Source organism: Hypanus sabinus, chromosome 29 (genome assembly GCF_030144855.1).
Source record: "Hypanus sabinus isolate sHypSab1 chromosome 29, sHypSab1.hap1, whole genome shotgun sequence".
NCBI classification, from domain to species: Eukaryota; Metazoa; Chordata; class Chondrichthyes; order Myliobatiformes; family Dasyatidae; genus Hypanus; species Hypanus sabinus.
The window spans coordinates 38,427,919-38,451,013 of NC_082734.1; the positions used below are offsets into that span (position 1 = coordinate 38,427,919).

The 23,095-nt window shown below is 42.9% G+C and overlaps 1 protein-coding gene and 1 long non-coding RNA gene across 3 annotated transcripts in view; one reads left to right on the plus strand and one right to left on the minus strand.

Moving 5' to 3' along the window:
• Positions 1-33: 33 nt before the first annotated feature.
• LOC132383248 (uncharacterized) lies at positions 34-15,941 on the minus strand. The gene is made up of 4 exons (XR_009508578.1): positions 15,618-15,941; positions 9,296-9,399; positions 7,977-8,379; positions 34-1,377 (listed from the first exon to the last, which is right to left on the minus strand). It is a non-coding gene; the product is annotated as an uncharacterized LOC132383248 (long non-coding RNA).
• Positions 15,942-16,022: 81 nt separating this feature from the next.
• The window catches only part of LOC132383245 (brain-specific angiogenesis inhibitor 1-associated protein 2-like protein 2), a 147,964-nt gene continuing 140,891 nt past the window's right edge, over positions 16,023-23,095 (plus strand). For both annotated transcript variants that reach the window (XM_059954181.1, XM_059954182.1), the window contains exon 1: positions 16,023-16,178. In XM_059954181.1, coding sequence (XP_059810164.1) covers positions 16,128-16,178 — 51 coding nt within the window. In that variant the 5' untranslated portion in view covers positions 16,023-16,127. The remainder of the gene's footprint in view (positions 16,179-23,095) is intronic.

A 23,095-nucleotide genomic window follows, 5' to 3' on the forward strand; every position in this document is an offset into this window, starting at 1 on the left:
AGAAATAATTTTGCTTTTTCAGGAGTGGGAAAGGGAGAGTGAGCACCCCTTTATGGCTTGATAATCCCAGGTCACTTCATTTCACTATTGAAATAGGCTCTGGATAAGATGCCCTCTAAACAGTTAATAAATAGCAAAAAATGAAGTAGGTGGGACTGGAGAGGAAAGAACGACACAGACAGTTACCTTGCTTGATTATTTATTTATTCTCAAGTTAAATTATTAGAGACCTGCAACAGGTACTTGGCTTTTCCATTACATTTCCACCCAATCTTCCCACTCCTCCTTTCCAGCACTCATTCATTATGCAAGGTGAATTCTTTTGTAACAAACAAAATGCTGAAGGAACTCAGCAGGCCAGGCAGCATTGATGGAAAAGAGAAAACAGTCGATGTTTCGGATGGAGACCCTTCATCAGGACTATAAAAAGGAGATGAGAAGTCAATGTGGGGGGGAGGGGGGAAAGGAAGAAGTACAAAGTAGTAGGTGGTAAGTGAAACTGGGAGAGTTAGCCTTGCAAGTGGAACAAGTGCCACACCTGCCCCTACACCTCCTCCCTCACTACCATTCAGAGCCCCAAGCAGTCCTTCCAGGTGAGGTGACATATCACCTGTGAGTCTATGGGGTCTTAATCTGCCTGGTGCTCTTGGTGTGGCCTCCTGTATGTCGGTGAGATCCGACATAGATCAGGAGACCACTTTGCTGAGCACCTATCAGTCTGCTAGAAGAAGTGGGACCTCCCAGTGGTCCTCCGTTTCAATTTGACTTCCCATCCCCATTCCAACATGTCAGTCCATGGCACATACAGGTTGAGGGAACAACACCTTATAGTCCATCTGAGCAGCCTCCAGATTGTTGCCATGAACATCGACTTCTTGAACTTCCGGTTATTGCCCCCACTTCCACCATTTCTCTCATCTTCTCACCTGCCCATCACCACTTCCTCCCCTTTCTTCCATGGTTCTGTCTTCTCCCCCAGTTTCACTATCACCAACCACCTTGTACTTTTTCCTCCCCTCTCCCCACCTTCTTACTCTGACTTATCTCTTTTTTTTTACCCAGTCTTGATAAAGGTCTTGGCCTGAAATGTTGACTATTTACTCTTTTCCATAGACACTGCCTGGCCTGCTGAGTTCCACCAGCATTTTGGGTGTGTTACTTTGATTTCCAGCATCTTCAGATTTTCTCTTGAAGGCGAGAATGTTGTCTGTGTAAGGTTGACCATCATTCCTTAGTGGCAAAAAGAGAGCTTGTTGATATTGGATTTTGCTTTAAATTCCAAATGTCTCGAATGTTCAGTGTTCAAAATTAATTTTCCTATACTTCTGGTGCTCTAAGTACACTTCATTCACCATCTCCCTGCTGTATGGTGCAGTTCTGAAATCAAACCAGCCAATATCATTAACCAAGTCCATTGGATTCATCATGGCCCTTGTGTTTGCACCTTCAGATTAGTGACCCGGGCCTCAAGCTCTTAAACTCTCTCCCTGTATCTCTCTTCCCTCCTCACTACTTATTGCCAGAAAGACAAAGGATTTGTTTCTGATATCTCTGATTATGCATCATGTAGAAGTGAGAAATTGGGTTGTTGAAGGAGGAACAGCAATGACTATTCTCCAGACTCTGGGACCTCACCTGTGGCCAATGAGGACATAAAGATCTTTGCCAAGCCCCACTAATCTATTCTCCTGACTCTCTCTAATACCTAAGAGCTCCAGGCTCTTTATGTTCTTCAGGAGTTCCAACACCTCACCCTTGATGATAATAGCAAGACCCTGTACATCAGCAAGACCCTCCATGATCTCACTATCGTTCACGTCCTTCTACTTACAGAATAACAATGCACAATACTTGTTTACTTCATCATCCACTTGGCATCCATTTCCTGATTTATCCTTAGTTCGTCCTAACTTTGCCCAAGGTATCCTTTTGTTTGTTGGTGTATATAAAAATCATGGATTCGCTTTCATTCTACTCACCAAGGACATCTTATAGCCCCATTTAACGTATTGGATTCCCTGATACGTCCATGGTATTATAGGAACAATGCCAACTTGGATAGCATGGCTGACTCGCAGGAGGCAAAAAGGAAGCCTTTTCTAGTTGGCTGCCGGTGACTAATGGTGTTTTGTAGAGGTCAGTATTGAGGCCGCTTCTTTTCATGTTATATGCCTGTTAACTCGATAGTGGAATTGATGGCTTTGTGGCCAAGCTTGCAGACAAAAAGGGATTGGTGGAGGGCCAGGTCATATTGAGGATGCAGAAGGACGTGGTCAGATTAGGAGGATGGACAATGAAGTAGCAGATAGAATACAATGTTAGGGAGTTTATGATCATGAACTTTGGCAGAAGGAATAAAGGTGTAGACTATATTCTAAATGTGGACCAAATTCAGAAATCAGGTGCAAAAGGTACGTGGGAGTACAGGCTAATTTGAGTATTGGTGGTAATGAGGGGAAATGCAATATTAGCATTCATTTTGAGGGGATTAGAATATAAAAGCAAAGATGTAATGCAGAGGCTTTAAAAGCTATTGGTTAGACTGCACCTAAAAATCATTTAATGGCTCTGGGCCTCTACTCACTGGAGTTTAGAAGGATGAGGAGTGGATCTCATTGAAGTCTATCGAATATTTAAAGGCCTAAATTGAGTGAATGTGGAGAGGATGTTTCCTATAATGGGGGACTCTAGGACAGAGAGCACAGCCTCAGAATAGAGGGAAGTTCATTTAGAATGGAGATGAACAGGAAATTCTTTAGCCAGAGGGTGGTGAATCTGTGGAATTAATTGCCACATGTGTCTGTGAAGGGCCAAGTCATTGGGTATATTTAATGCAGAGGTTGATATGTTTCTGATTAGTAAAGGTATCAAAGTTTATGGGAGAAGGCAGGAAAATGAGCTTGAAGGGGATATTCACAAAATGTTGGTGGAACGCAGCAGGAATTTCCAGCAACTGCAGATTTCCACGTGTTTCAGAGGGATATTAACTGAATCATGCTGGAATGCTAGATTAGACTCGATGGACAAACTGGCCTAATTTTGCTCTGATGTTTTGTGGTCTATAGCCCCTGCTTCCTTTATATTTCTCAAATGCCATGCTCAGCTTCACATTCTGATGTCTGACATCATCTTCATTTTCTATTTTAACTAACATTAAAGCCTCTCCTGACGGCCAAGGTTCCTGAAATTTCCCATGCTTGTCTCTCTTACTGACTGTCAGAAAATGCTGGAAATTTTTTGGAGCTTTGAGCAGCAGCCAGTTGGAGAGATCAGCAGCTTGAGAAGCTGCAATCCACTTAGGCATCTCTGACTGGGTATTAAAGGCAGTGGTTCATGGCAATTTTTTGTTTTGGAGCTTTGAGCAGCGGCCAGCTGGAGCTTGAGAGGATGTAATCCACTCAGGCATCACTGGTCAAGAATTAATGGCAATGACTTGTGGCATTTTGTTTTAGACTTTTAGCAGTGGCCAGTCAGCGTTTGGGGTTGATTAGCAAGAACCAATCAAAGCAAGCAGAGCAGCCATTGTCAAGTGGCCAGCTCCGGAGTGGACAGTGTCAAAGTGGAGATTGTAGGCTTTCGATCTCTGAGGCCTCAGTCAGGGAAGGCAAACAAATGAATTTATTTTGCCCCCCTTTTCCAGTTTAAGATGGTGCTGGTGACCTTCAGCGACTTCTGGCTGGTGGCTAATGGAACAAGGAAAGCGACTAAATACTTTGTTAACCATACTTTTTCTGGCAAATGATCATCATGAGTAATAGTTTGTAACTTTCCTTTGGAGTTGGGTAATTTGAAGTGGCGTTCCCAAGACAAGGTGAGGCGGTAAGCCCCGGTACCGAGAGTGTGGAAGAGCATGAAAGGTCATTCACAGGCCAAATCAAAACCACAGTGTCCAGGTCCTAGAGCGTTTTGATGCTGGAGAACACAGTGTTCGGACAGAGATTTATAGGCCGAATCGAAGGGGCAAGGACTGGCATTTCCAAGTGGCAGAACCTGTTTGGATGGAGATTTAAGCGCCCGGCCACATTGAAAAGGTCAGAGTGTTGGGGCCCGAGGCTGTTTACTCAGCTGCATTGAACTATAGGACTCTGGTGGACTTCAGTTCAGAAACACTATTTGCTGTTACAGTTACTGTTTGCATGATGTATTTTCATTGTATCATTCAGTGTTTCACGGTCTTTTTTAATGGGTTATTTTATTTTATTCTTCATGGCTTTTTATGGGCATGATGTGGTTTTTATTCTCTACACATTGAGTATATTTATATGTATACATACACACCTTTTTGAGTGTTCTTTTGGCTGCCATTTTGTTCAGTTTTATGTGTGCAGGAATGATCTGTGGGGGGGGGGGAGGTTCAATATGGTTGATCTGATTTGTTCATTTTGTTGTGCAGGAAAAGGGATGTGGGGGTTGAAGTTCCTGGTCCATTTTTGTTCTTTTTTTTTGGTGGGAAGGTGAGATTTGGGAGTTAATGATTCCATCCAGGCTCGACAGGAAGCTCAGAGACCTCGGCCTTGACCCTGCCTTGTGCAGCTGGATCCTGGACTTCCTGTCAGATTGTCAGCAGGTGGTAAGAGTGAGCTCTCTTACCTCTACCCTTCTGACTCTCAATACAAGATCCCCTCAGGGCTGTGTACTGAGTCCCCTCCTTTACTCCCTGTATACACGACTGTGTTGCCAACCACAGCTCTAATCTGCTAATGAAATTTGCCTACATTGATTGGCCTAATCTCAAACAATAACGAAGCAGCCTAAGGGAAGTCATCTCTCTGACATAGTGGTGTCAAGAAAACAACCTGTCCCTGAATGTTGCAAAAACGAAGGAGCTGTTTGTGGCTTACAGGAGGAATAGAGACGGGCTAACCCCTATTGACATCAATGGATCTGGGGTTGAGAGGGTAAACCACTTTAAGTTCATCAGCATCCACATCACTGAGGACCTCACGTGGTCTGTACACACCAGCTGTGTGGCGACAAAGGCACAACAGCACCTCTTTCACCTCGGTTGAAAAAGCTTGATATGGGCCCCCTAATCCAAAGAACTTTCTACAGGGGCACAGCTGAGAGCATCCTGACTGGCTGCATCACTGCCAGGTATGGGAACTGTACCTCCCTTAATCGTAGGTTTCTGCAGAGAGTGGTGCAGAGAGCCCAGCACATCAGTAGTTGTGAATTTCCCATGATCCAGGCTATTTACAAAGACAGGTGTGAAGAAAAGGCTCAAAGGATCATTGGGGACCCGAGTCACCCCAACCACAATCTATTTCAGCTGCTACCATCCAGGAAATGGTACCACAGCATAAAAGCCAGGACCAACAGGCTCTGGGACAACTTCTTCCACCAGGCCATCAGACTGATTAACTTACACTGATTTGAGTGTATTTCTATGTTATGTTGACTGTTCTATTTATTATAAATTATTACGATTGCATATTTGGACTGAGACGTAATGTAAGGATTTTTACTCCTCATGCATGTGAAGGATGTAATTCACTTAATTTCAAAATTCAAATTCAGTTCAATGGCTATCTGGGGAATTGAAGAATTTCAGAATTGTATATTTTGATAATAAAATGAACCTTTGAAATACAAGTAGTGCAAGAACAGAAATAAAATAACAGTTTGTGTTTGGGGTGACTCAGGTCCCCAATGACCCTTTGGGTCCTTTTTACACACCTATCTCTGTAAATGTTATGAATCGTAGGAAGTTCACATCTACAGATGTGCTGGGCTGTTCATACCACTCTCTGCAGAGTCCTGCAATTGAGGGAAGTATAATTCCCATTACCAGGCAATGATGTAGCCAGTCAGGATTTTCTCAGTTGTACCCCTGTAGAAAGTCTTTGGGATTTGGGGACCCATACCAAACATCTTCAACTCTCTGAGGTGAAAGAGGTGCTTTTTTCAACTTCACAGCCTGTACGTCCAGATCACGTGAGACCCCCTTAGTGATGTGTATGCCAATGAACTTGAAGCTGTTCACTCTCTTAACCCCAGATCCAACCTCTCAAAGTATTTAATCATTGTCAATATGAGTGCTACCAGGCAAAATCGTTAAGGCAGCCTACATTATTCTTCTTAGGCACTGGTATAATTGTTGCCTTTTTGAAGCAAGTGGGAACTTCTGCCTGTAGCCGTGAGAGTTTGAAAATGTCCTTGAATACTCACGCTAGTTGGTTGGCACAGGTTTTCAGAGCCTAACCAGGTACTCTATTGGGACCTTCTGCCTTGCGAGGGTTCACTCTCTTTAAAGACTAACATGGGCCTCTGAGACGGAGGTCACAGGGTCCTCAGGTGCAGCAGGGATTTTTACAGCTGTAGTTGTGTTCTCCCTTTCAAAGTGTGCATAGAAGGCATAGACTTCATCTGGTTGTGAAGCATCGCTGCCATTCATACTGTTGGGTTGTGCTTTGTAGAAAGTAATGTCTTGCCGACTCTGCCAGAGTTGCCATTATTTCTCTCCATAATGTACTTGTTAGGCACAGGAGTACATTCAACCAGAGACTCATTCCACCGAGATGCAACGCTGAGCGTCATAGGAAGTCATTCCTGCCTGTAGCCATCAAACTTTACAACTCCTCCCTCGGAGGGTCAGACACCCTGAGCCAATAGGCTGGTCCTGGACTTATTTCCACTTGTCATAATTTACTTCTTATTATTTAATTATTTATGGTTTTATATTGCTATATCTCTACACTATTCTTGGTTGGTGCAACCGTAACCAAACCCAATTTCCCTCGGGATCAATAAAGTATGTCTGTCTGTCTGTGTAGTATCTTCAGCAAATTGAATTAGCAGATTGAAGTTGTGGGTGATGACACAGTTATGGGTATACAGAGAGTAAAGGAGGGAGCTTAGGACACAGCCCTGAGGGGCACCTGTATTGAGGGTCAGAGGTATAGAGGTGAGGGAGCCCACTCTTGCCACCTGCTGGCATTCTGACAGGAAGTCCAGGATCCATCTGCACAAGGCAGGGTAAAGGCCAAAGTCTCTGAGCTTTTTGAACGTGGATGGAACTATGGTGTTGAATGCTGAACTGTAGTCCAAGAACAGCATTCTCACATCAGCATCCTTCTTCTCCAGATGTGTAAGGATGATGTACGGAGCTGTGACTATTGCATCATCCATCGATCAGATGAGTCGGTAGGTGAATTGTAGGGAATCCAGTGTGGGTGGTAGAGCGCTGCAGATGTAGTCCTTGATCAGCTTCTGGAAGCATTTGTTTATTGAGGTGAGTGTGAGAGGACGTCAGTCGTTCTGACATGTGACCATGTGTTTTTAGGCACATGGACAATGGTGGACAAAGCAAAAAATTAGTGGGAAGACTGAGAATGTTGAAAAGATGTTTCCCATGGTGGGGGAGTATCGGACAACAGGGAACAGCCTCAGTATAGAAGGGCATCCATTTAAAACAGATGTGGAGAAATTTCTTTCACCAAAGAGTGGTAAATTTGTGGAATTTATTACCACAGTCAGCTGTGGAGGCCAGACTATAGAGTGTTTTTAAGGCAGAGATTGATAGGTTTTTGATTAGACATGGTATTACAGGTTATGGGGAGTAGGCTGGGGAGTGGTGGGGCTGAGGAGGGGGGAAAAAAGGATCAGCCATGATAGAACGGTGGAGCAGGCTCAAATGGCCAATTTCTGCTTCTATGTCTTATGGTCTTCAAAGGTTTCAAAGGTACATTTAATGCCAGAGAAATGTATACAATATACATCCTGAATTGCTTTTTCTTCACAACATCCACAAAAATAGAGGAGTGCCCCAAAGAATGAATGACAGTTAAATGTCAGAACCCCAAAGCCCCTCCCAGACCCCCCCACACGTAAGCAGCAGGAAAGCAATGATCCCCCTCCCACCAGTAAAAAAGCATTGGTGCCCTCCACCAAGCACTCAAGCGTGCAGCAAAGCAACAATAAAGACACAGACTTGCAGTACCCCAAAGACTAATCGTTTACCTGGTAATTTGACATACCTCAGGTTCGCTCTCTCTCTCCCTAATAAAGGAAAAAGAGGTGTCTCTGTTTCACAGTGAGACTGGTGACATAACAAACAACTCGCTGATTTACGATGTTAGAAGTCCGCTGCGTTGCTTTTTTCAAGTTCTGTGCCCAAAGAACTCGGGTCTCTAGGCACACAGCCAGCTTGCTGCTTTCTATCTTCTGTCTCCCATGGCACATCGATTCCCTGCTGAGGCACCACCCATGAGTCTGCCCACCTCCAGAGCCATGAAATCCCAGAACTCCGAAGGAGTGCTAATCTTCTAGGCCGAGCTCTTGGAATATCGAATTGGAGCCAGTCATGAGACCCCGAGAGCGGGTCTCATTCCCACAAAGAACCGAAACATGTAACTCCAAGTCAGGGTCTTCAAAAGAACCCTGAAAGGGAAAAATAGAGATATTAAAGATAGAAGTAGGTCTAAATGTCGCAAATAGGGGAGAGGGAGACCCTGGTGGTCCTCTCCATGTGCAAATCCATGCACTAAGAACATCTGCCTTACACATAACTCTTCAAATAAATACATTTCGATACATCAGTCCCACAGTGTTCTTTATCCTGGAGCTGCCTGACTTTCCCTTCAGTTGTATTTTACCTACTCTAATCTAACCCAAGGGATAAAGTTATGGAGAAGTTCACAGTGCCGAAGTTGCAGAATTGTTGGGACTCAATAATTTGCAGCCAAGGAGATGCAAAGAGAGGTGACCCAGTGGATAGAAATTTTCAAAACATGTTAAAGTCCAGGATGATTGAAAATCTCAGTGTGAATATCAGCTGATGTCAATCCCTAAGCTCACAAGGGAAGGAATACAAACCTCTGATGTCCGGATGTGCTGGCACCATTGAAGCTGCAAGGCAGTAAGCACTTCCTCGCATTCTTACCTAAGCGAGCATGGTATAAAAACAGGCTCGGCTTAGTCCGTTTTGCAGCTGAGGGCTGCCTTATGTCGGGGGCCTAGTGAGATAGAGGAAGGTGGAGGAATGATGCATCATTGCTTGGGTGAGTGTTGAATGTCAGCCATTTTAGCAAGCTTCCTGCAGTCCATCCTGGGGGCATTACAAACTTGGTCAAGCATTTGCTGCACGAGGAGTTCTTTAAAAATAAAACAAGGATCTTTTTTCCCCCAGGAATGATAGCATGTGATCCATTAGCTCTGAAGTCCTGACTTTGCCAAGCATGGGCAAGGAGAGCAACTGTTTGGCACACTCAGACCCTGATAGTCCAAAAGTATGTAAAAGGTGAGTTTTCAGTGATCGGTATTTATCGTGTTCAGGCAAGTGTTCAAGCAGACTCACCTCTCCTCAAGACAGCAAACAGCTCCTCCTCTGTAATTTGAATAGGGTCCACGATTTCACTGTTGCATCTCCTCACATCTATAAACTCTGTGTCCATCTCCAGACTAAATATAAATGCAAAAAATCCAATTAAAATCTCCCATACCTCTTTTGGCTCCACACATAGATTTGACCTTGCTGAGAACCAATCTTGGCCCTTTCTATCCTTTTGCTCTTAAGACATCTGTAGGTACCTCTGATTCTCCTTCAACTTGTCCGCAAGAGCAACCTTATATCTTCTTTTAGCCCCTCGACTTTCCTCCTTAGGTGTTCTCTTGCATTTCTTATACAGTACTCCTCAAGTACCTCATTTGTTCCTGCCTTTTTATACCTCCTTCTTTTTCTCAATCAGGGCCTCAAATCTCAAACCAGAGCTTTAACATCTCTCCAAAGCTTTCTGTCATTATATCCTTAATAATAGTCTTCCAGGATTTTCTCCAAGGTCTGCCCATCTGGTCTATAATTCCCTGTTATCTCTTTCTTTTTATTTTGGAGGGATTGATAGAATACAGTAAGATTCACATACTGGTACAGCTCTAGTCTCCTTATTTGAAGAGAGATTTTTTCCCTCCCCTTCCCCGCTTCTATTTCTCACTCTGGCCTTTTATCTCTCTCACCTCATATCTCCTCCACCTTCCCTTTCTCCTATAGTCCTGTCACAACCAGTGGTAATTTTCAGCTAGGATGTGGATTGTATTTTCTCAGTGTAACCTTGTGTTCCTTGGATTGTTTGCCTTTCATATCTGATTGTCTTTGGACTAGCTCTGGGTTTTCACTTTGTTTATTATGTGTCTCATTTAGGATCATGGGGATTGTTTAACTCCCTTTGTAATCATTTTAATTCAATTTGGGACAATTTGAATCAACATGGGATTTTCAATGTAGTTTTTGTCTTTGGGGTTATTGCTTTGTCTGGACACTGGGTCTGCCAGGAGAGGGAAGGGGAGTAGACAGGAAGGGCAGAGAACCCCTGTGGCTGTTCCCATCAACAATAAGTATACCATTTTGGATACTGTTGGTGGGGACGACCTACCAGGGACAAGCTGCAGTGGTTGTGTCTCTGGCACCGAGACTGGACCCAGACTGGACCCAGAAGGGAAGGAGGGAAAAGAGGAGAGCAGTAATGATAGGGGATTTGATAGTTAGGGGGACAGATAGGAAGAGATCGAGAATCCCGGATGGTCTGTTGCCTCCCCAGTGCCAGGGTCTGCGATATCTCGGATCAAGTTCTCAGTATTCTCAAGAGGGAGGGTGAGCAGCTGGATGTTGTGGTCCATGTAGGGACCAATGACGTGGGTAGGAAAAGTGAGGAGGTCCTGAAAGGTGAGTTTAGGGAGCTAGGTGCCAAGTTAAAGGGCAGGACCTCCAGGATAGCAATCTCAGGATTGCTACCAGTGCCAGATACAGGTGGGTTTAGAAATTGTAAGATGGTGCAGATCAACATGTGGCTGAAGACATGGTGCAGGAGGGAGGGCTTCAAATTTATAGATAATTAGGCAGTTTTCCAGGGAAGGTGGGACCTGTTCCGGCGGGACGGTTTACATCTAAACTGGAGGGGGGGCAAATATTCTTGCAGGTAGGTTTGCTAGAGAGGCTCCAGTAGATTTAAACTAGATATGAGGGGGTAGGGGAACAAGAGTGTAGGAACAGATGTATGGGAGAAGGAAGAAAAAGAAGACAGTAAAGTTCTTTGTACTGTTAGAGATAAACATAGAGGAAAAGGCAGAGAATTTCTTAAATGCATTTATTTTAATGCTAGGAGCATTGTAAGAAAGGTGGATGAGCTTAGAGCATGGATTGATACCTGGAAATATGATGTTGTAGCTATTAGTGAAACATGGTTGCCCGAGGGGTGTGATTGGCAACTAAATATTCCTGGATTTCATTGCTTCCAGTGTGATAGAGTCGGAGGGACAAGGGGGGGAGGTGTTGATTTGCTTGTTAGAGAAAATATTACAGCAGTGCTCTGGTAGGATAGATTAGAGGGTTCATCTAGGGAGGCTATTTGGGTGGAATTGAGGAATGGGAAAGGTGGAGTAACACTGAAAGAGGTGTTTTATAGACCACCTAATGGGGAGTGAGAATTGGAGGAGCAAATTTGCAAGGAGGTAGCAGATATTTGTAGAAGTACAGGGCTGTGATTGTGGGAGATTTTAATTTTCCACACATAGACTAGGAAGCCCATACTGTAAAAGGGATGGATGGTTTGGAGTTTGTAAAATATGTGCAGGATAGTCTTTTGCAGCAATACATAGAGGTACCAACAAGAGAAGGGGCAGTGTTGGATCTTCTGTTAGGAAATGAAATAGGTCAGGTGGCGGAGGTATGTGCTGGGGAGCACTTCGGGTCCAGTGATCACAATGCCATTAGTCTCAATGTAATTATGGAGAAGAATAGGACTGGACCCAGAGTTGAGATTTTTGATTGGAGGAAGGCTAACTTTGAGGAGATGCGAAAGGAGTGGATTGGGACAATTTGTTTTATGGGAAGGATGTAATAGAGAAATGAAATTTTGAGGGTACAGAATCTTTATGTTCCTGTTAGGTTGAAAGGAAAGTTAAAAGTTTGAGAGAGCCATGATTTTCAAGGGATATTGGAAACTTGGTTAAGAAAAAGAGAGATATCTACAATAAATATAGGCAGCATGGAGTAAATGAGGTGCTTGAGGAATATAAAGAATGTAAGAAGAATCTTAAGAAAGAAATTAGAAAAGCTAAAAGAAGATACAAGGTTGCTTTGGCAAGTCAAGTGAAAATAAATCCGAAGGGTTTCCACAATTATATTAGTAGCAAAAGGACAGTGAGGGATAAAACTGATCCTTTAGAGAATCAGAGTGGAGCCGAAAGAGATAGGGGAGATTTTGAACAATTTCTTTTCTTCGGTATTCACTAAATGAAGGATATTGAATTGTGTAAGGTAAGGGAAACAAGTAGAGAAGTTATGGAAAATATGACGATTAAAGATGAGGAAGAACTGGCGCTTTTAAGGAATATAAAAGTGGATAAATCTCCAGGTCCTGATGGGATATTCCCTAGGACCTTGAGGGAGGTTAGTGTAGAAATAGCAGGGGCTCTGACAGAAATATTTCAAATGTCATTAGAAACGGGGATGGTGCCGGAGGATTGGCGTATTGCTCATGTGGTTCCATTGTTTCAAAAGGGTTCTAAGAGTAAGCCTAGCAATTATAGGCCTATCAGCTTGACATCAGTGTCATCATTACCCACATAAATTAATGGAAAGTATTCTTAGAGATGGTATATATAATGATCTGGATAGACAGGATCTGATTAGGAACAGTTCACATGGATTTGTGCGTGGAAGGTCATGTTTGACAAATCTTATTGTATTTTTTGAAGAGGTTACGAGGAAAGTTGACGAGGGTAAAGCAGTGGATGTTGTCTATATGGACTTCAGTAAGGCCTTTGACGAGGTTCCGCATGGAAGGTTAGTTAGGAAGGTTCAATCGTTAGGTATTAATATTGAAGTAGTAAAATGGATTCCACAGTGGATGGATGGGAGATACCAGAGAGTAGTGGTGGATAACTGTTTGTCAGGTTGGAGGCCAGTGACTAGTGGTGTGCCTCAGGTATCAGAACAGAGTTATCTGGGAATAATGGTGCATAGTTCCCTGAAGGTGGAATCTCATGTGGATAGGGTGGTGAAGAAAGCTTTTGGTATGTTGGCCTTTATAAATCAGAGCATTGAGTATAGTTGCTAAGATGTAATGTTAAAATTGTACAAGGCATTGGTAAGGCTGAATTTGGAGTATTGTGTACAGTTTTGGTCACTAAATTGTAGGAAAGATGTCAACAAAATAGAGAGAGTACAGAGAAGATTTACTAGAATGTTACCTGGGTTTCAGCACCTAAATTACAGGGAAAGGTTGAACAAGTTAGGTCTTTATTCTTTGGAGCGTAGAAGGTCGAGGGGGGACCTGATAGAGGTATTTAAAATTATGAGGGGGATAGATAGAGTTGACCTGGATAGACTTTTTCCATTGAGAGTAGAGGAGATTCAAACAAGAGGACATGAGTTGAGATTTAGGGGGCAAAAGTTTAAGGGTAACACGAGGGGGAATTTCTTTACTCAGAGAGTGGTAGCTGTGTGGATTTCTTCAAGATTCTGTGGAGTTTGCCTGGGATCTTGTTACTGTTTCTGGTTAACTTCTGTAACAAATCTTTTGTTTTGTTTGAATTGCCAAAGTCTCTGGGATTCTCCCTAGTATCCAAGATATCTCTCAGAAAGGTGACATCCATTATTTAGGATTCCATCACCCAGGACATGCCCTCTTCTCATTGTTACTATCAGGAAGGAAGTACAGAAGCCTGAAAGCACACAATCGGTGATTCAGGAACAGCTTCTTTCCCTTTGCTGTCCAATTCCTAAATGGACATTGAACCCATGAACTAGTTTTAAAAAAACTTCAGTTTATGCACTATTTTTAATTTAACTATTTAATATATATTTCTACACTTACTGTAATTGATTTTTTCCAGTTTTATCATATATTGCATTGTACTGCTGTCACTGTTTAACAAATTTCATGACACTTGCCTGTGATATTAAACCTGATTCCGTTTCCAGCAGTTGAGCTCACTAGTGCCCCTGACAGGTCCACTCTCCTCTCCTATCACATTTCTTCCTCTCCAGCCCATTACCTTTCTCACCCAGCTGCCTTCACCTATCACCTTCTAGCTGTCCTTCCTTTCCCCACCCCTTTTTATTCTGGCACTGTCCCCCTTCCCTCTCAGTCCTGAAGAAGGTCCTGAAGAAGGTCCTCAGACCAACATCAGCTTTTTATATATTTCCATAGATGTGCCTGACTTGCTGAGTTCCCCAGTGTTTTTATGTGTTACTTTGGATTTCCAGCATCTACAAATGTTCGCATGCTTTTGAAGATATACTTGCTGTGGAGGCTGTGCAGAGGAGGTTCACCAGGATGATTCTGCAGATGAGGGGATTAGCTTAGCTCAGTAGGTGAGACTAAAACTAGGGTGGAGATGAGGAGTTTTCAAGTTCCTCAGTCTGTTATCATTCAATTCTATGCATGTATACCATTAAACGAAACAACATTCCTCTGGACCAAGGTGCACAACAAAATACATATAACTCACACACAGAACACATTAAAGTAATATTACCACAAATAAGAAATAATACGGTGCATTTACAACACAAGCTAATAAGTATAATAATGCTGTGATGAGGCCTGGGTGGTGGGACAGAGTTCAGTAGGTTCCTAGTCAGACAGTCAGAGAGTAGTGAATCTATAGAATGTTCTGCCCAGGGAAGCAGCAGAGGCTACCTCATTAAATATATTTAAGACACAGTTCGACACACTTTTGCATAGCAGGGAAATGAAGGGTTATGGGGAAAAGGCAGGGTGGTAGAGCCCGGCCAGATCAGCCATGATCTTATTGAACGGTGGAGCAGGCTCGTCAGGCTCGGAGGCCTAGTCCTGCTTCTGTTCTGTGTTCAGTGACTGGTTCATCACTACTTACATGTATAAATAGTGTAACTCTGATCATTGGGGCAGCAATAGCATCGCTCTAACCGCTAAACTAACGTGCACTTACTGAAATCCGTACCCGTCCCTGTCTGTGAAGAGTTTGTACGTTTTCCCCTTGAGTTTCCTCCCACGTTCCAAAAATGTATGGGTTAGTACACATGGGTGTAATTGGGCAGCACGGGATTGTTGGGCTGGAAGGGCCTGTTACTGTGCTGTATCTTTAAATAAAAATAAAATAAATATCTTCAGTTTGCAGACAGGGCAAAGCTGAATGGGAGAATGAACTGGGAGTACATTCGTTATCTTCCAAACCACAAACATACAGACTGTCAGTTCCTGGAGATGTATACATTTTCACTCCCAACAGTTTCTGTCTAAATAGATACCAAGCTATCTGTTTTAAATGGATTGTTTCCATTCACAAACCACAGGTAGGAAATAGCCAAGCCTGTGATGTGTTTCAGCTCAGCAGTGCTCAATGTGTTCACAATTACTGTTTTAACTGTGTAATGTTTGTGATGTATGCACATTATGAAAATAAGTTTTTCACTGTACCTCGGTAGATATGATAATGATAACCCAATTTGGCAGCTTACACTTTGTCAAAGGATACAGCAGGATTTAGATCAGTTGGAAATTTGGGAGAAGAAATGGAATTTTTTTTTATATATACCTCTGAACAGGCCTTTTCCAGCATTCCCTGCCACCTTGATTTAACCCTAACCTATTCATGGGAGAATTTACAAAGACCGATATATCTTGGTACATACATACCTGGTATGTCTTGGACAGTGGAAAGTAACCGAGCACCAGGCGAAAACCCATGCATTCGATGGGGAGGATGTAGAGTGATGCTTTATAGAGAATGCCAGGATTGAACAGAGAGAGAGGAAGGGCGGGAGGGGAAAGGTTGGAGAAAAGGAGAGGGCAAGAATGTGTGTGAGAGAGTGAGTGAGAGAGGGTGAGACAAGGAGAGAAAGAAAGAAAGAAAGAAAGGCCAGTACATAAAGAAGTTTTGAAACCTGTGTCAAACAGCCACTAATGTTTTAATACAGTCCTGGTATGTTTTTAAAAATTCTTACTCTTTAGGCTGGTAAGCGATCTGAGGGAGAGAGGGAGCAAGGTTCAGGTTTGACACCAGCTGATAAATAATTAACAGAATGATCCGCTGCTCATCTGGACTATAGTTGCTGTCTCAGCCTTTAGCCAAAGAGTGTTTCCGGATAGCAGAAAGAACAACTTGTTCGCAAAACTTCGTGACATCTGTTTACCCTTTTCTGGACCATGGCTCTCTCAACTGAGCAAGTCTATTACTCCACTTTGAGTGCCTATCAGGTAAGTCCGATTTGGTGTTAGAACGATTTTTCCATCTTTGGGTGGTAACAGGAAGACAATGAGAACCACGTCACAGGTCTGATAAATGTTGCTTTTATTTCACAAAGACATCAGGTGTTCACTAAATGGAAAAAACAGTTGTATTCAGAGAGGAATTATTTACGTCTTCACAGCATCTGCTCTCAGAATGAGGCTTTTCATTCTAGAATGAAGGAGATGTCCTCCTTTTTCAAAGCAAGGGGTTTCCTTTTCTCCACCATCAACACTTCCCTCAACCATCAACACTTCCCTCAACCACATCTCTTCCATTTCACGCATGTCTGCTCTTACCCCGACCTCCCGCCATCCTACCAGGCTTAGGGTTCCTTTTGTCCTCACCAACCACCCCACCAGCTTCCACGTCCAGCATTCTACAGAACTTCCACCACCTCCAAAGGGATCCCACCACCAAGCTCATCTTTCCCTCCTGTACCCCCCCCCCCAACATGGTTTGCTCCCTATGCGACTCCCTTGTCTGTTCGTTCCTCCTCAATGATCTCCCTCCTGGCACTTACCCTTGCAAGCAGAACAAGTGCTATACCTGTCCCTACACCACCTCCGTCACTACCGTTCAGGGCCCCAAACAGTCCTTCCAGGTGAGGCAACACTTCACCTGTGAGTCTGTTGGGGCCTCCTGTATATCAGTGAGACCCGATGTAGATTGGGTGGTTGTTTCGCCGAGTACCTATGCTCTGTGCTATCGAAGGGTCTTGGTCCAAAATGTTGAGTGTACCTTTTTCAATAGGTGCTGCTTGCCCTGCTGAGTTCCTCCAGCATTTTGTGTGTGTTGCTTGGATTTCCAGCATCTGCAGATTTTCTCTTGTTTGTTATTTTTCCCAGTATCTGGTTAAAGTTTAGATTCATTTTCTTGTTTTGACAAACCTCTATGTCTTGCTTTTCTCCTTAATAGCTTCATGTTTACTGAGTCTCCCATCACCTTTGCAAAAAGGAATTTATTTAGCTAGAGAGTGGTGACCGATTCATTGGGGATATTGAAAGTGGAGGCTAATGGATTCTTGATTTGTAAGAATATGAAAGGTTATGGGGAGAAGGCAGGGGAATGGAGTTGAGATGGAAAATAGATCAGCCACAGCAGAAACAGAGAGCAGATTCAATAGGTTGAATGGCATAATTCTGCTTCTGTGTCTTAGAAAACCTACAGCACAATACAGGCCCTTTGGCCCAAAAAGCTGTGCTGAACATGGCCTTAACTTAGAAATTACCTAGGGTTACCCATAGCATTCTATTTTTCTGAGCTCCATGTATCTGTCCAGTAGTCTCTTAAAATACCCTATAATATCCACTGTCGCTGGCAGTCCATTCCACGCACACACTCTCTGCTTAAAAAAACTTAACCCTGACATCTCCTCTCGTGCTAGCCATTTCAGCCCTGGGAAAAAGCCTCTGACTATCCACACGATCAATGTCTTTCATCATCTTATATACCTCTATCAGGTCACCTCTCATCCTCTATTGCTGCAAGGAAAAATTGCTGAGTTCACTCAACCTATTCTCATAAGGCATGCTTCCCAATCCAGGCAACATCCTTGTAAATCTCCTTTGCACCCTTTCTATGGTTTCCACATCCTTCCTGTAGTGAGGCAACCAGAACTGAGCACAGTACTCCAAGTGAGGTCTAACCAGGGTCCTATATAATTGCAACATTTACCTCTTCGCTCCTAAATTCAATCCCACTTTTGATGAAGGCTAATGCACTGTATGCTTTCTTAACCACAGAGTCAACCTGCGCAGCAGCTTTGAGTGTCCTATGGACTTGGACCCCCAAGATCCCTCTGATCCTTTACACTGCCAAGAGTCTTATCATTAATACTATATTCTGTCATCATATTTGACCTACCAGAATGAACCACCTCACACTTATCTGGGTTGAACTCCATCCGCCACTTCTCAGCCCAGTTTTACATCCTATCTGTGTCCCACTGTAACATCTGACAGCCCTCCTCACTATCCACAACACCTCCAACCTTTGTGTCGTTAGTAAATTTACTAACCCATCCCTCCACTTCCTCATCCAGGTCAATTATAAAAATCACGATGAGTAGGGGTCCCAGAACAGATCCCTGAGGCACTCACTGGTGACTGACCTCCATGCAGAATATGACCTGTCTACAACTACTCTTTGCCTTCTGTGGGCAAGCCAATTCTGGATCCACAAAGCAAGGTCCCCTTGAATCCCACGTCTCCTTAATTGGCCTTGCATGCCTTATCAAATGCCTTACTGAAATCTATATACACTACATCTACTGCTCTACCTTCATCAATGTGTTTAGTCACATCCTCAGAATATTCAATCAGGCTCATAAAGCATGATCTGCCTTTTACAAAGCCATGCTGACTATTCCTAATCATATTATGGTCTTATAGTATAAGATATCCTTATGTCCCAGTATGAAGGAGTGTGGGTTATTTAGATGAATCTTTTGGTTGGCTTGCTCCTGAGTCTGGCCAAAGTGCCCACTCTCAGGTTCTGGCAGTTGATGGATCAGCCTGAGCTAACAGTCTGCCTGTCTTCTGGGAAAATGTCCTTGTCTGTGTGCCCCTTAAGAAGGAGTACATGGAGCAATGTGGGACTTCCAGAATCAGTGGATACCACAGATAAAGATGAAGATTATTTTGTTTTTGTCACACATGCATCAAAATTCTTAGTGAAATGCACTGAGGATGTGCTGGGCAGCTGACAAAAATGTCATCATGTTTCCCACGCTAACATAGCATGCCAACGTCTCTCTAACCCTAACATCTTTGGAAACTGAGAGGAAGCACACATTCACGGGGAGAGTGTGCAGTCTCCTTAAGGACAATGGTAGGAATGGAACCCAATCACTGGTGCTGTAAGCGTTAAGCTAGCTACTCCACTACTGTACCACAGGTGCTTCAGTACATTCTGGATAGTTATTGTTGTATCGTAATCCAAAACAATTGACTGTAAATAGAATGAATCATGAAGTACAGTAATGTAATGATACTTTGCAATCAGTGAATCAACCTTCTTTGGAAAAAGTTACAAAAAATTCCCTTCTGTGGTTCAGATTTTCCTCTGGTGATGTTACACCACCTCAGGGACTAAATAAATCAAGATTCAAGATCAAGATTGTTTAATGCCATTTCCAGTAAACAAGTGCAAAGGAGAAGAAAATAATTGTTACTCCAGATAGAATGCAGCACAAAAAAGCACAATAAGATAATTAACACAATAATAAAAACAAAATAAATATAAATACATAAGATAGCTTCCTCTCAGTGGCCACTTCATTAGGTACCTTCTGTATCTAATCAAGTGGCTGCTGATTGTATGTTCATGGTGCTCTGCTGCTGGAGGCCATTCACTTCAAGGTTCAATATGTTGCACGTGCATTCAGAGATCCTCCACTGTTGTAACATGTGGTTATTTCAGTTGCTGTTGCCTTCCTGTCAGCTTGAACCAGTCTAATCATTCTCCTCTGACCTCTCTCATTAACGTGTTTTCACCCACAGAATGGCCACTCTTTGAATTTTTTTTGTATTTTGTGAAAATCCAGGTGATCAGCAATTTCTGAGATACTCAAACCACTGCATTTGGCACCAACAATCATTCCATGGTCGAAGTCACTTAGATTACATTTCTTCTCCATTCTGATGCTTGGATTGAGCAACAATTCAACCTCTTGACCAAGTCTGCATGCTTTTATGCATTGAGATACTGCCTATGACTAGCTGATTAGATATTTGTATTAATGAACAGGTGTACATGTGTGCACTGAATAAATGATTGTGTGTGTGAGAGAGAGAGAGAGGGAGAGAGTGTGTGTGTATGTGAGTTTGTGTGTGTGGTCCTACATTATATTGCTGTTCTTTTTCCTGCTTCTTTCTGACCTGTATATATGTCCATGATGACGGGTAGGCTGGTGCCAGTGATGCATTTGGCATCACTGTAGTGCAGTTTCCATACCATGCTGTGATGTAACATGTTAGGATGCTCTCTATATGCACCTTTAGAACGTCATGTGCAAGATATTGTTGTGAAGTTGGAGGAAAATCTTGAGCCCAGAAGTCAAGGTGAAGTCATGGCCAATGTAATCCGCATGTTGTTAGAATACTGTTAACTCCCAGCAGGTTGTAGCACAGGTTATAATTTGCTATCGTTGCTGCCCTTTGGTGGGATGTACCCTCATTGTGCTACGACCAATGGGAATGATGTATAAGAACTTGAAGACTCATTCAACGTTTCAGAAACAGCTTCTTCCCCTCTGTCATCAGATTTCTGAACATGAACACTACCTCATTACTGATGGGGTGGCATGTAGCGTAGCAGACAGTGTATTTCTTTACAGCACTAGCGATTGGGAGATCAGGGTTCAATTCCCACTGCTATCTGTAAGAGGTCTGTATATTCTCACCCTGACAATGTCCTGCAGTTTTTTCCCACATTCCCAAAACAGAAGGTCATCCTTGCTGTCCCCAACACTTAACCAAGCCGCCGAGCTTTATTGCATTGATCAAAGGTACTAACTTGGAGCAGAGAATTTGGTTTTGCATTGACATAATGAAGAAGACAAGGAACAGGAGCAGGGGTAAACTAACTGGCCTTTTGCACCTTCTCCACCACTAGCCACAGAGCATTCTCTTTGTTATATTGGGTGTTAGCATCTCAGAGGATCTATCCTGGCCCCAACACGTTGACACAATTATGAAGAAGGCATACCAGTGGTTCTATTTCATTAGAAGTTTGAGGACTTTCAACATGTTGCCAAAGAACATTCAACATGGAACAGTACAGCACAGGAGCAGGCCATTTGGCCCACAGTGATGTGCCAACTTAGCTAAAATGCAAATCAAAAACATCCAAACACCAATCCCTCCTACCTACACCATGTCCATACCCCTCCATCTTCCTTAAATCCATGTGCTTATCCAAATATGTCCTGTATGCCTCTAATGTATTTGCCTCTTATCACAATACCAGGCATCCATGTCTTTCTGTGTTTAAAAAAAATCTTACCCCTCATGTCCCCCTTGAACCTACCCCCTTTCATCTTCAATGCATGACTTCTGGAATTAGACATTTTAACCCTGGGAAACAGGTACTCTCTGTCCACTCTATCTATGCCTCTCAAAATCATGTAAATCTATATCAGATCACCCCTCAGCCTCTGGCAGTCCAGAGAAAACAACCCAGGTTTATTCAGCTTTTTGTGATGGCACATACCCTCTAAACCAGGCAGCATCCTGTTTATGATCACTTAGCCCTAATGGTTCTGTTACCCTAAGCTTTCTTATCAAATCTGGTTCATTACACGACATCCAATCCAGAATTGCCTTTTCCTCTGGTGGATCTAACCACAAGCTGCACCAAAAATCCACCTTGTAGGTATTCTACAAATTCCCTCTCTCAGCATGAAGCACCATTCTGGTTTTTTCTAGTCTACCTGCATATTGAAATCCCCTAAAGCGATCATAACATTGTCATTTTAAAACCTCTTTTCTTTCTCCCATTGCAATTTGTAAACCACATCCTGGTTACTGTTTGGAGACCTGAATATAACTCATAACCGTGTCTTTTAAACCTTGCATTTTCATAATTCTCCCCACAAGGAAAAAGAATCTAGTGCTTTCCCAACATATACGACAAATAAACTCTGCTTGGGCTACCAGCTGGGTACAGATGTCAATTGTAACTGACACTCTGCCATCTTCTTCAGGGATGATGCCTAGGCATGTCTAATCTGACAGAATTTATACTCCCATTATCTGTCCCTCTTGATTGGTTAGTTCTCAATCAATCAGGTTTCAGCTGTCCCACCCTTGTTTACAATCGAATACCAGTTCTTACTTGGAGTAAGACCTACGTCTTTGTTAAAATTCTTTCTCTCTAGTTTTATATTTTCACAGTTTCTGGAAAGATTGCTAGGATCCTAAAGAAATACCATCCGCAAACTTATAAGGAGGCTTATATCCCAGTTTATGTGGGTCAGAGATGACCTATGACTCAGGACAGCTGGCATTTACAGCATATTTTGGCCAGCTAGGATGCATAATGAAAACCCTTATTGAGGAGTACAGGAGGTGTATCCATTTGGGTTATCTGGAGAAATTGGTGGTAGCAGAATATTGCATTCACAATGGCCTAAGGAATGATTTTGATGACACAGAACTTCTGTGCCACACCAGTGGTTTGTAGGACCGCCTAGTGAAGGAATTCAGTTGTAAACAAGGTGCGACAATGGAAATCTGATCAGTTGAGAACTAACCAATCAGGAGAGATGGATGATGGGCGTATATATACCAATGGATTAGATGTATCTAGGCATCATCCCTGTTGAAGATGGCAGTTTGTCATTGAAATATTGGTTAAAATCAATACCTGTACCTGGCTACTAGCCTGAGAAGAGTTTAACCGTCTACCACAAGAATTCTACATCTTCTGATCCCATGTCACCTCCTGTTACGGATTTGATTTCATTTTTAGCAAACAGCCATCTCACCCCTCTGCCTACCTGCCTGCCCTTTTGATACAATGTGTATCCTTGGATGTTAAAGCTCCATACTGTGATCTCCTTTCAGCCACAACTCAGTGATTCCCACTACGTCATACTGCAAAACTACAACTGCACTACAAGATCACCTAACTTATTCTGTACACTGGGTGCATTCAAATTCATCACCCTTTTCAATTTGTTCTCATCTTATTAGGTGATAGTAAATCCTTACACCTTTCTAAACTTTTTTGTCTTTTTATTTATTATAGAGACTTTCCTAACCTCTCCTGTACTCGTCTTTCCTTTTATTTTATCCTCACATTTCCAAACTGTTTAAAGGCACATTTCAACCCATGGGACTGACTGCAATTTTCCCCATCTACTACCTGTCCTTCCTCACAC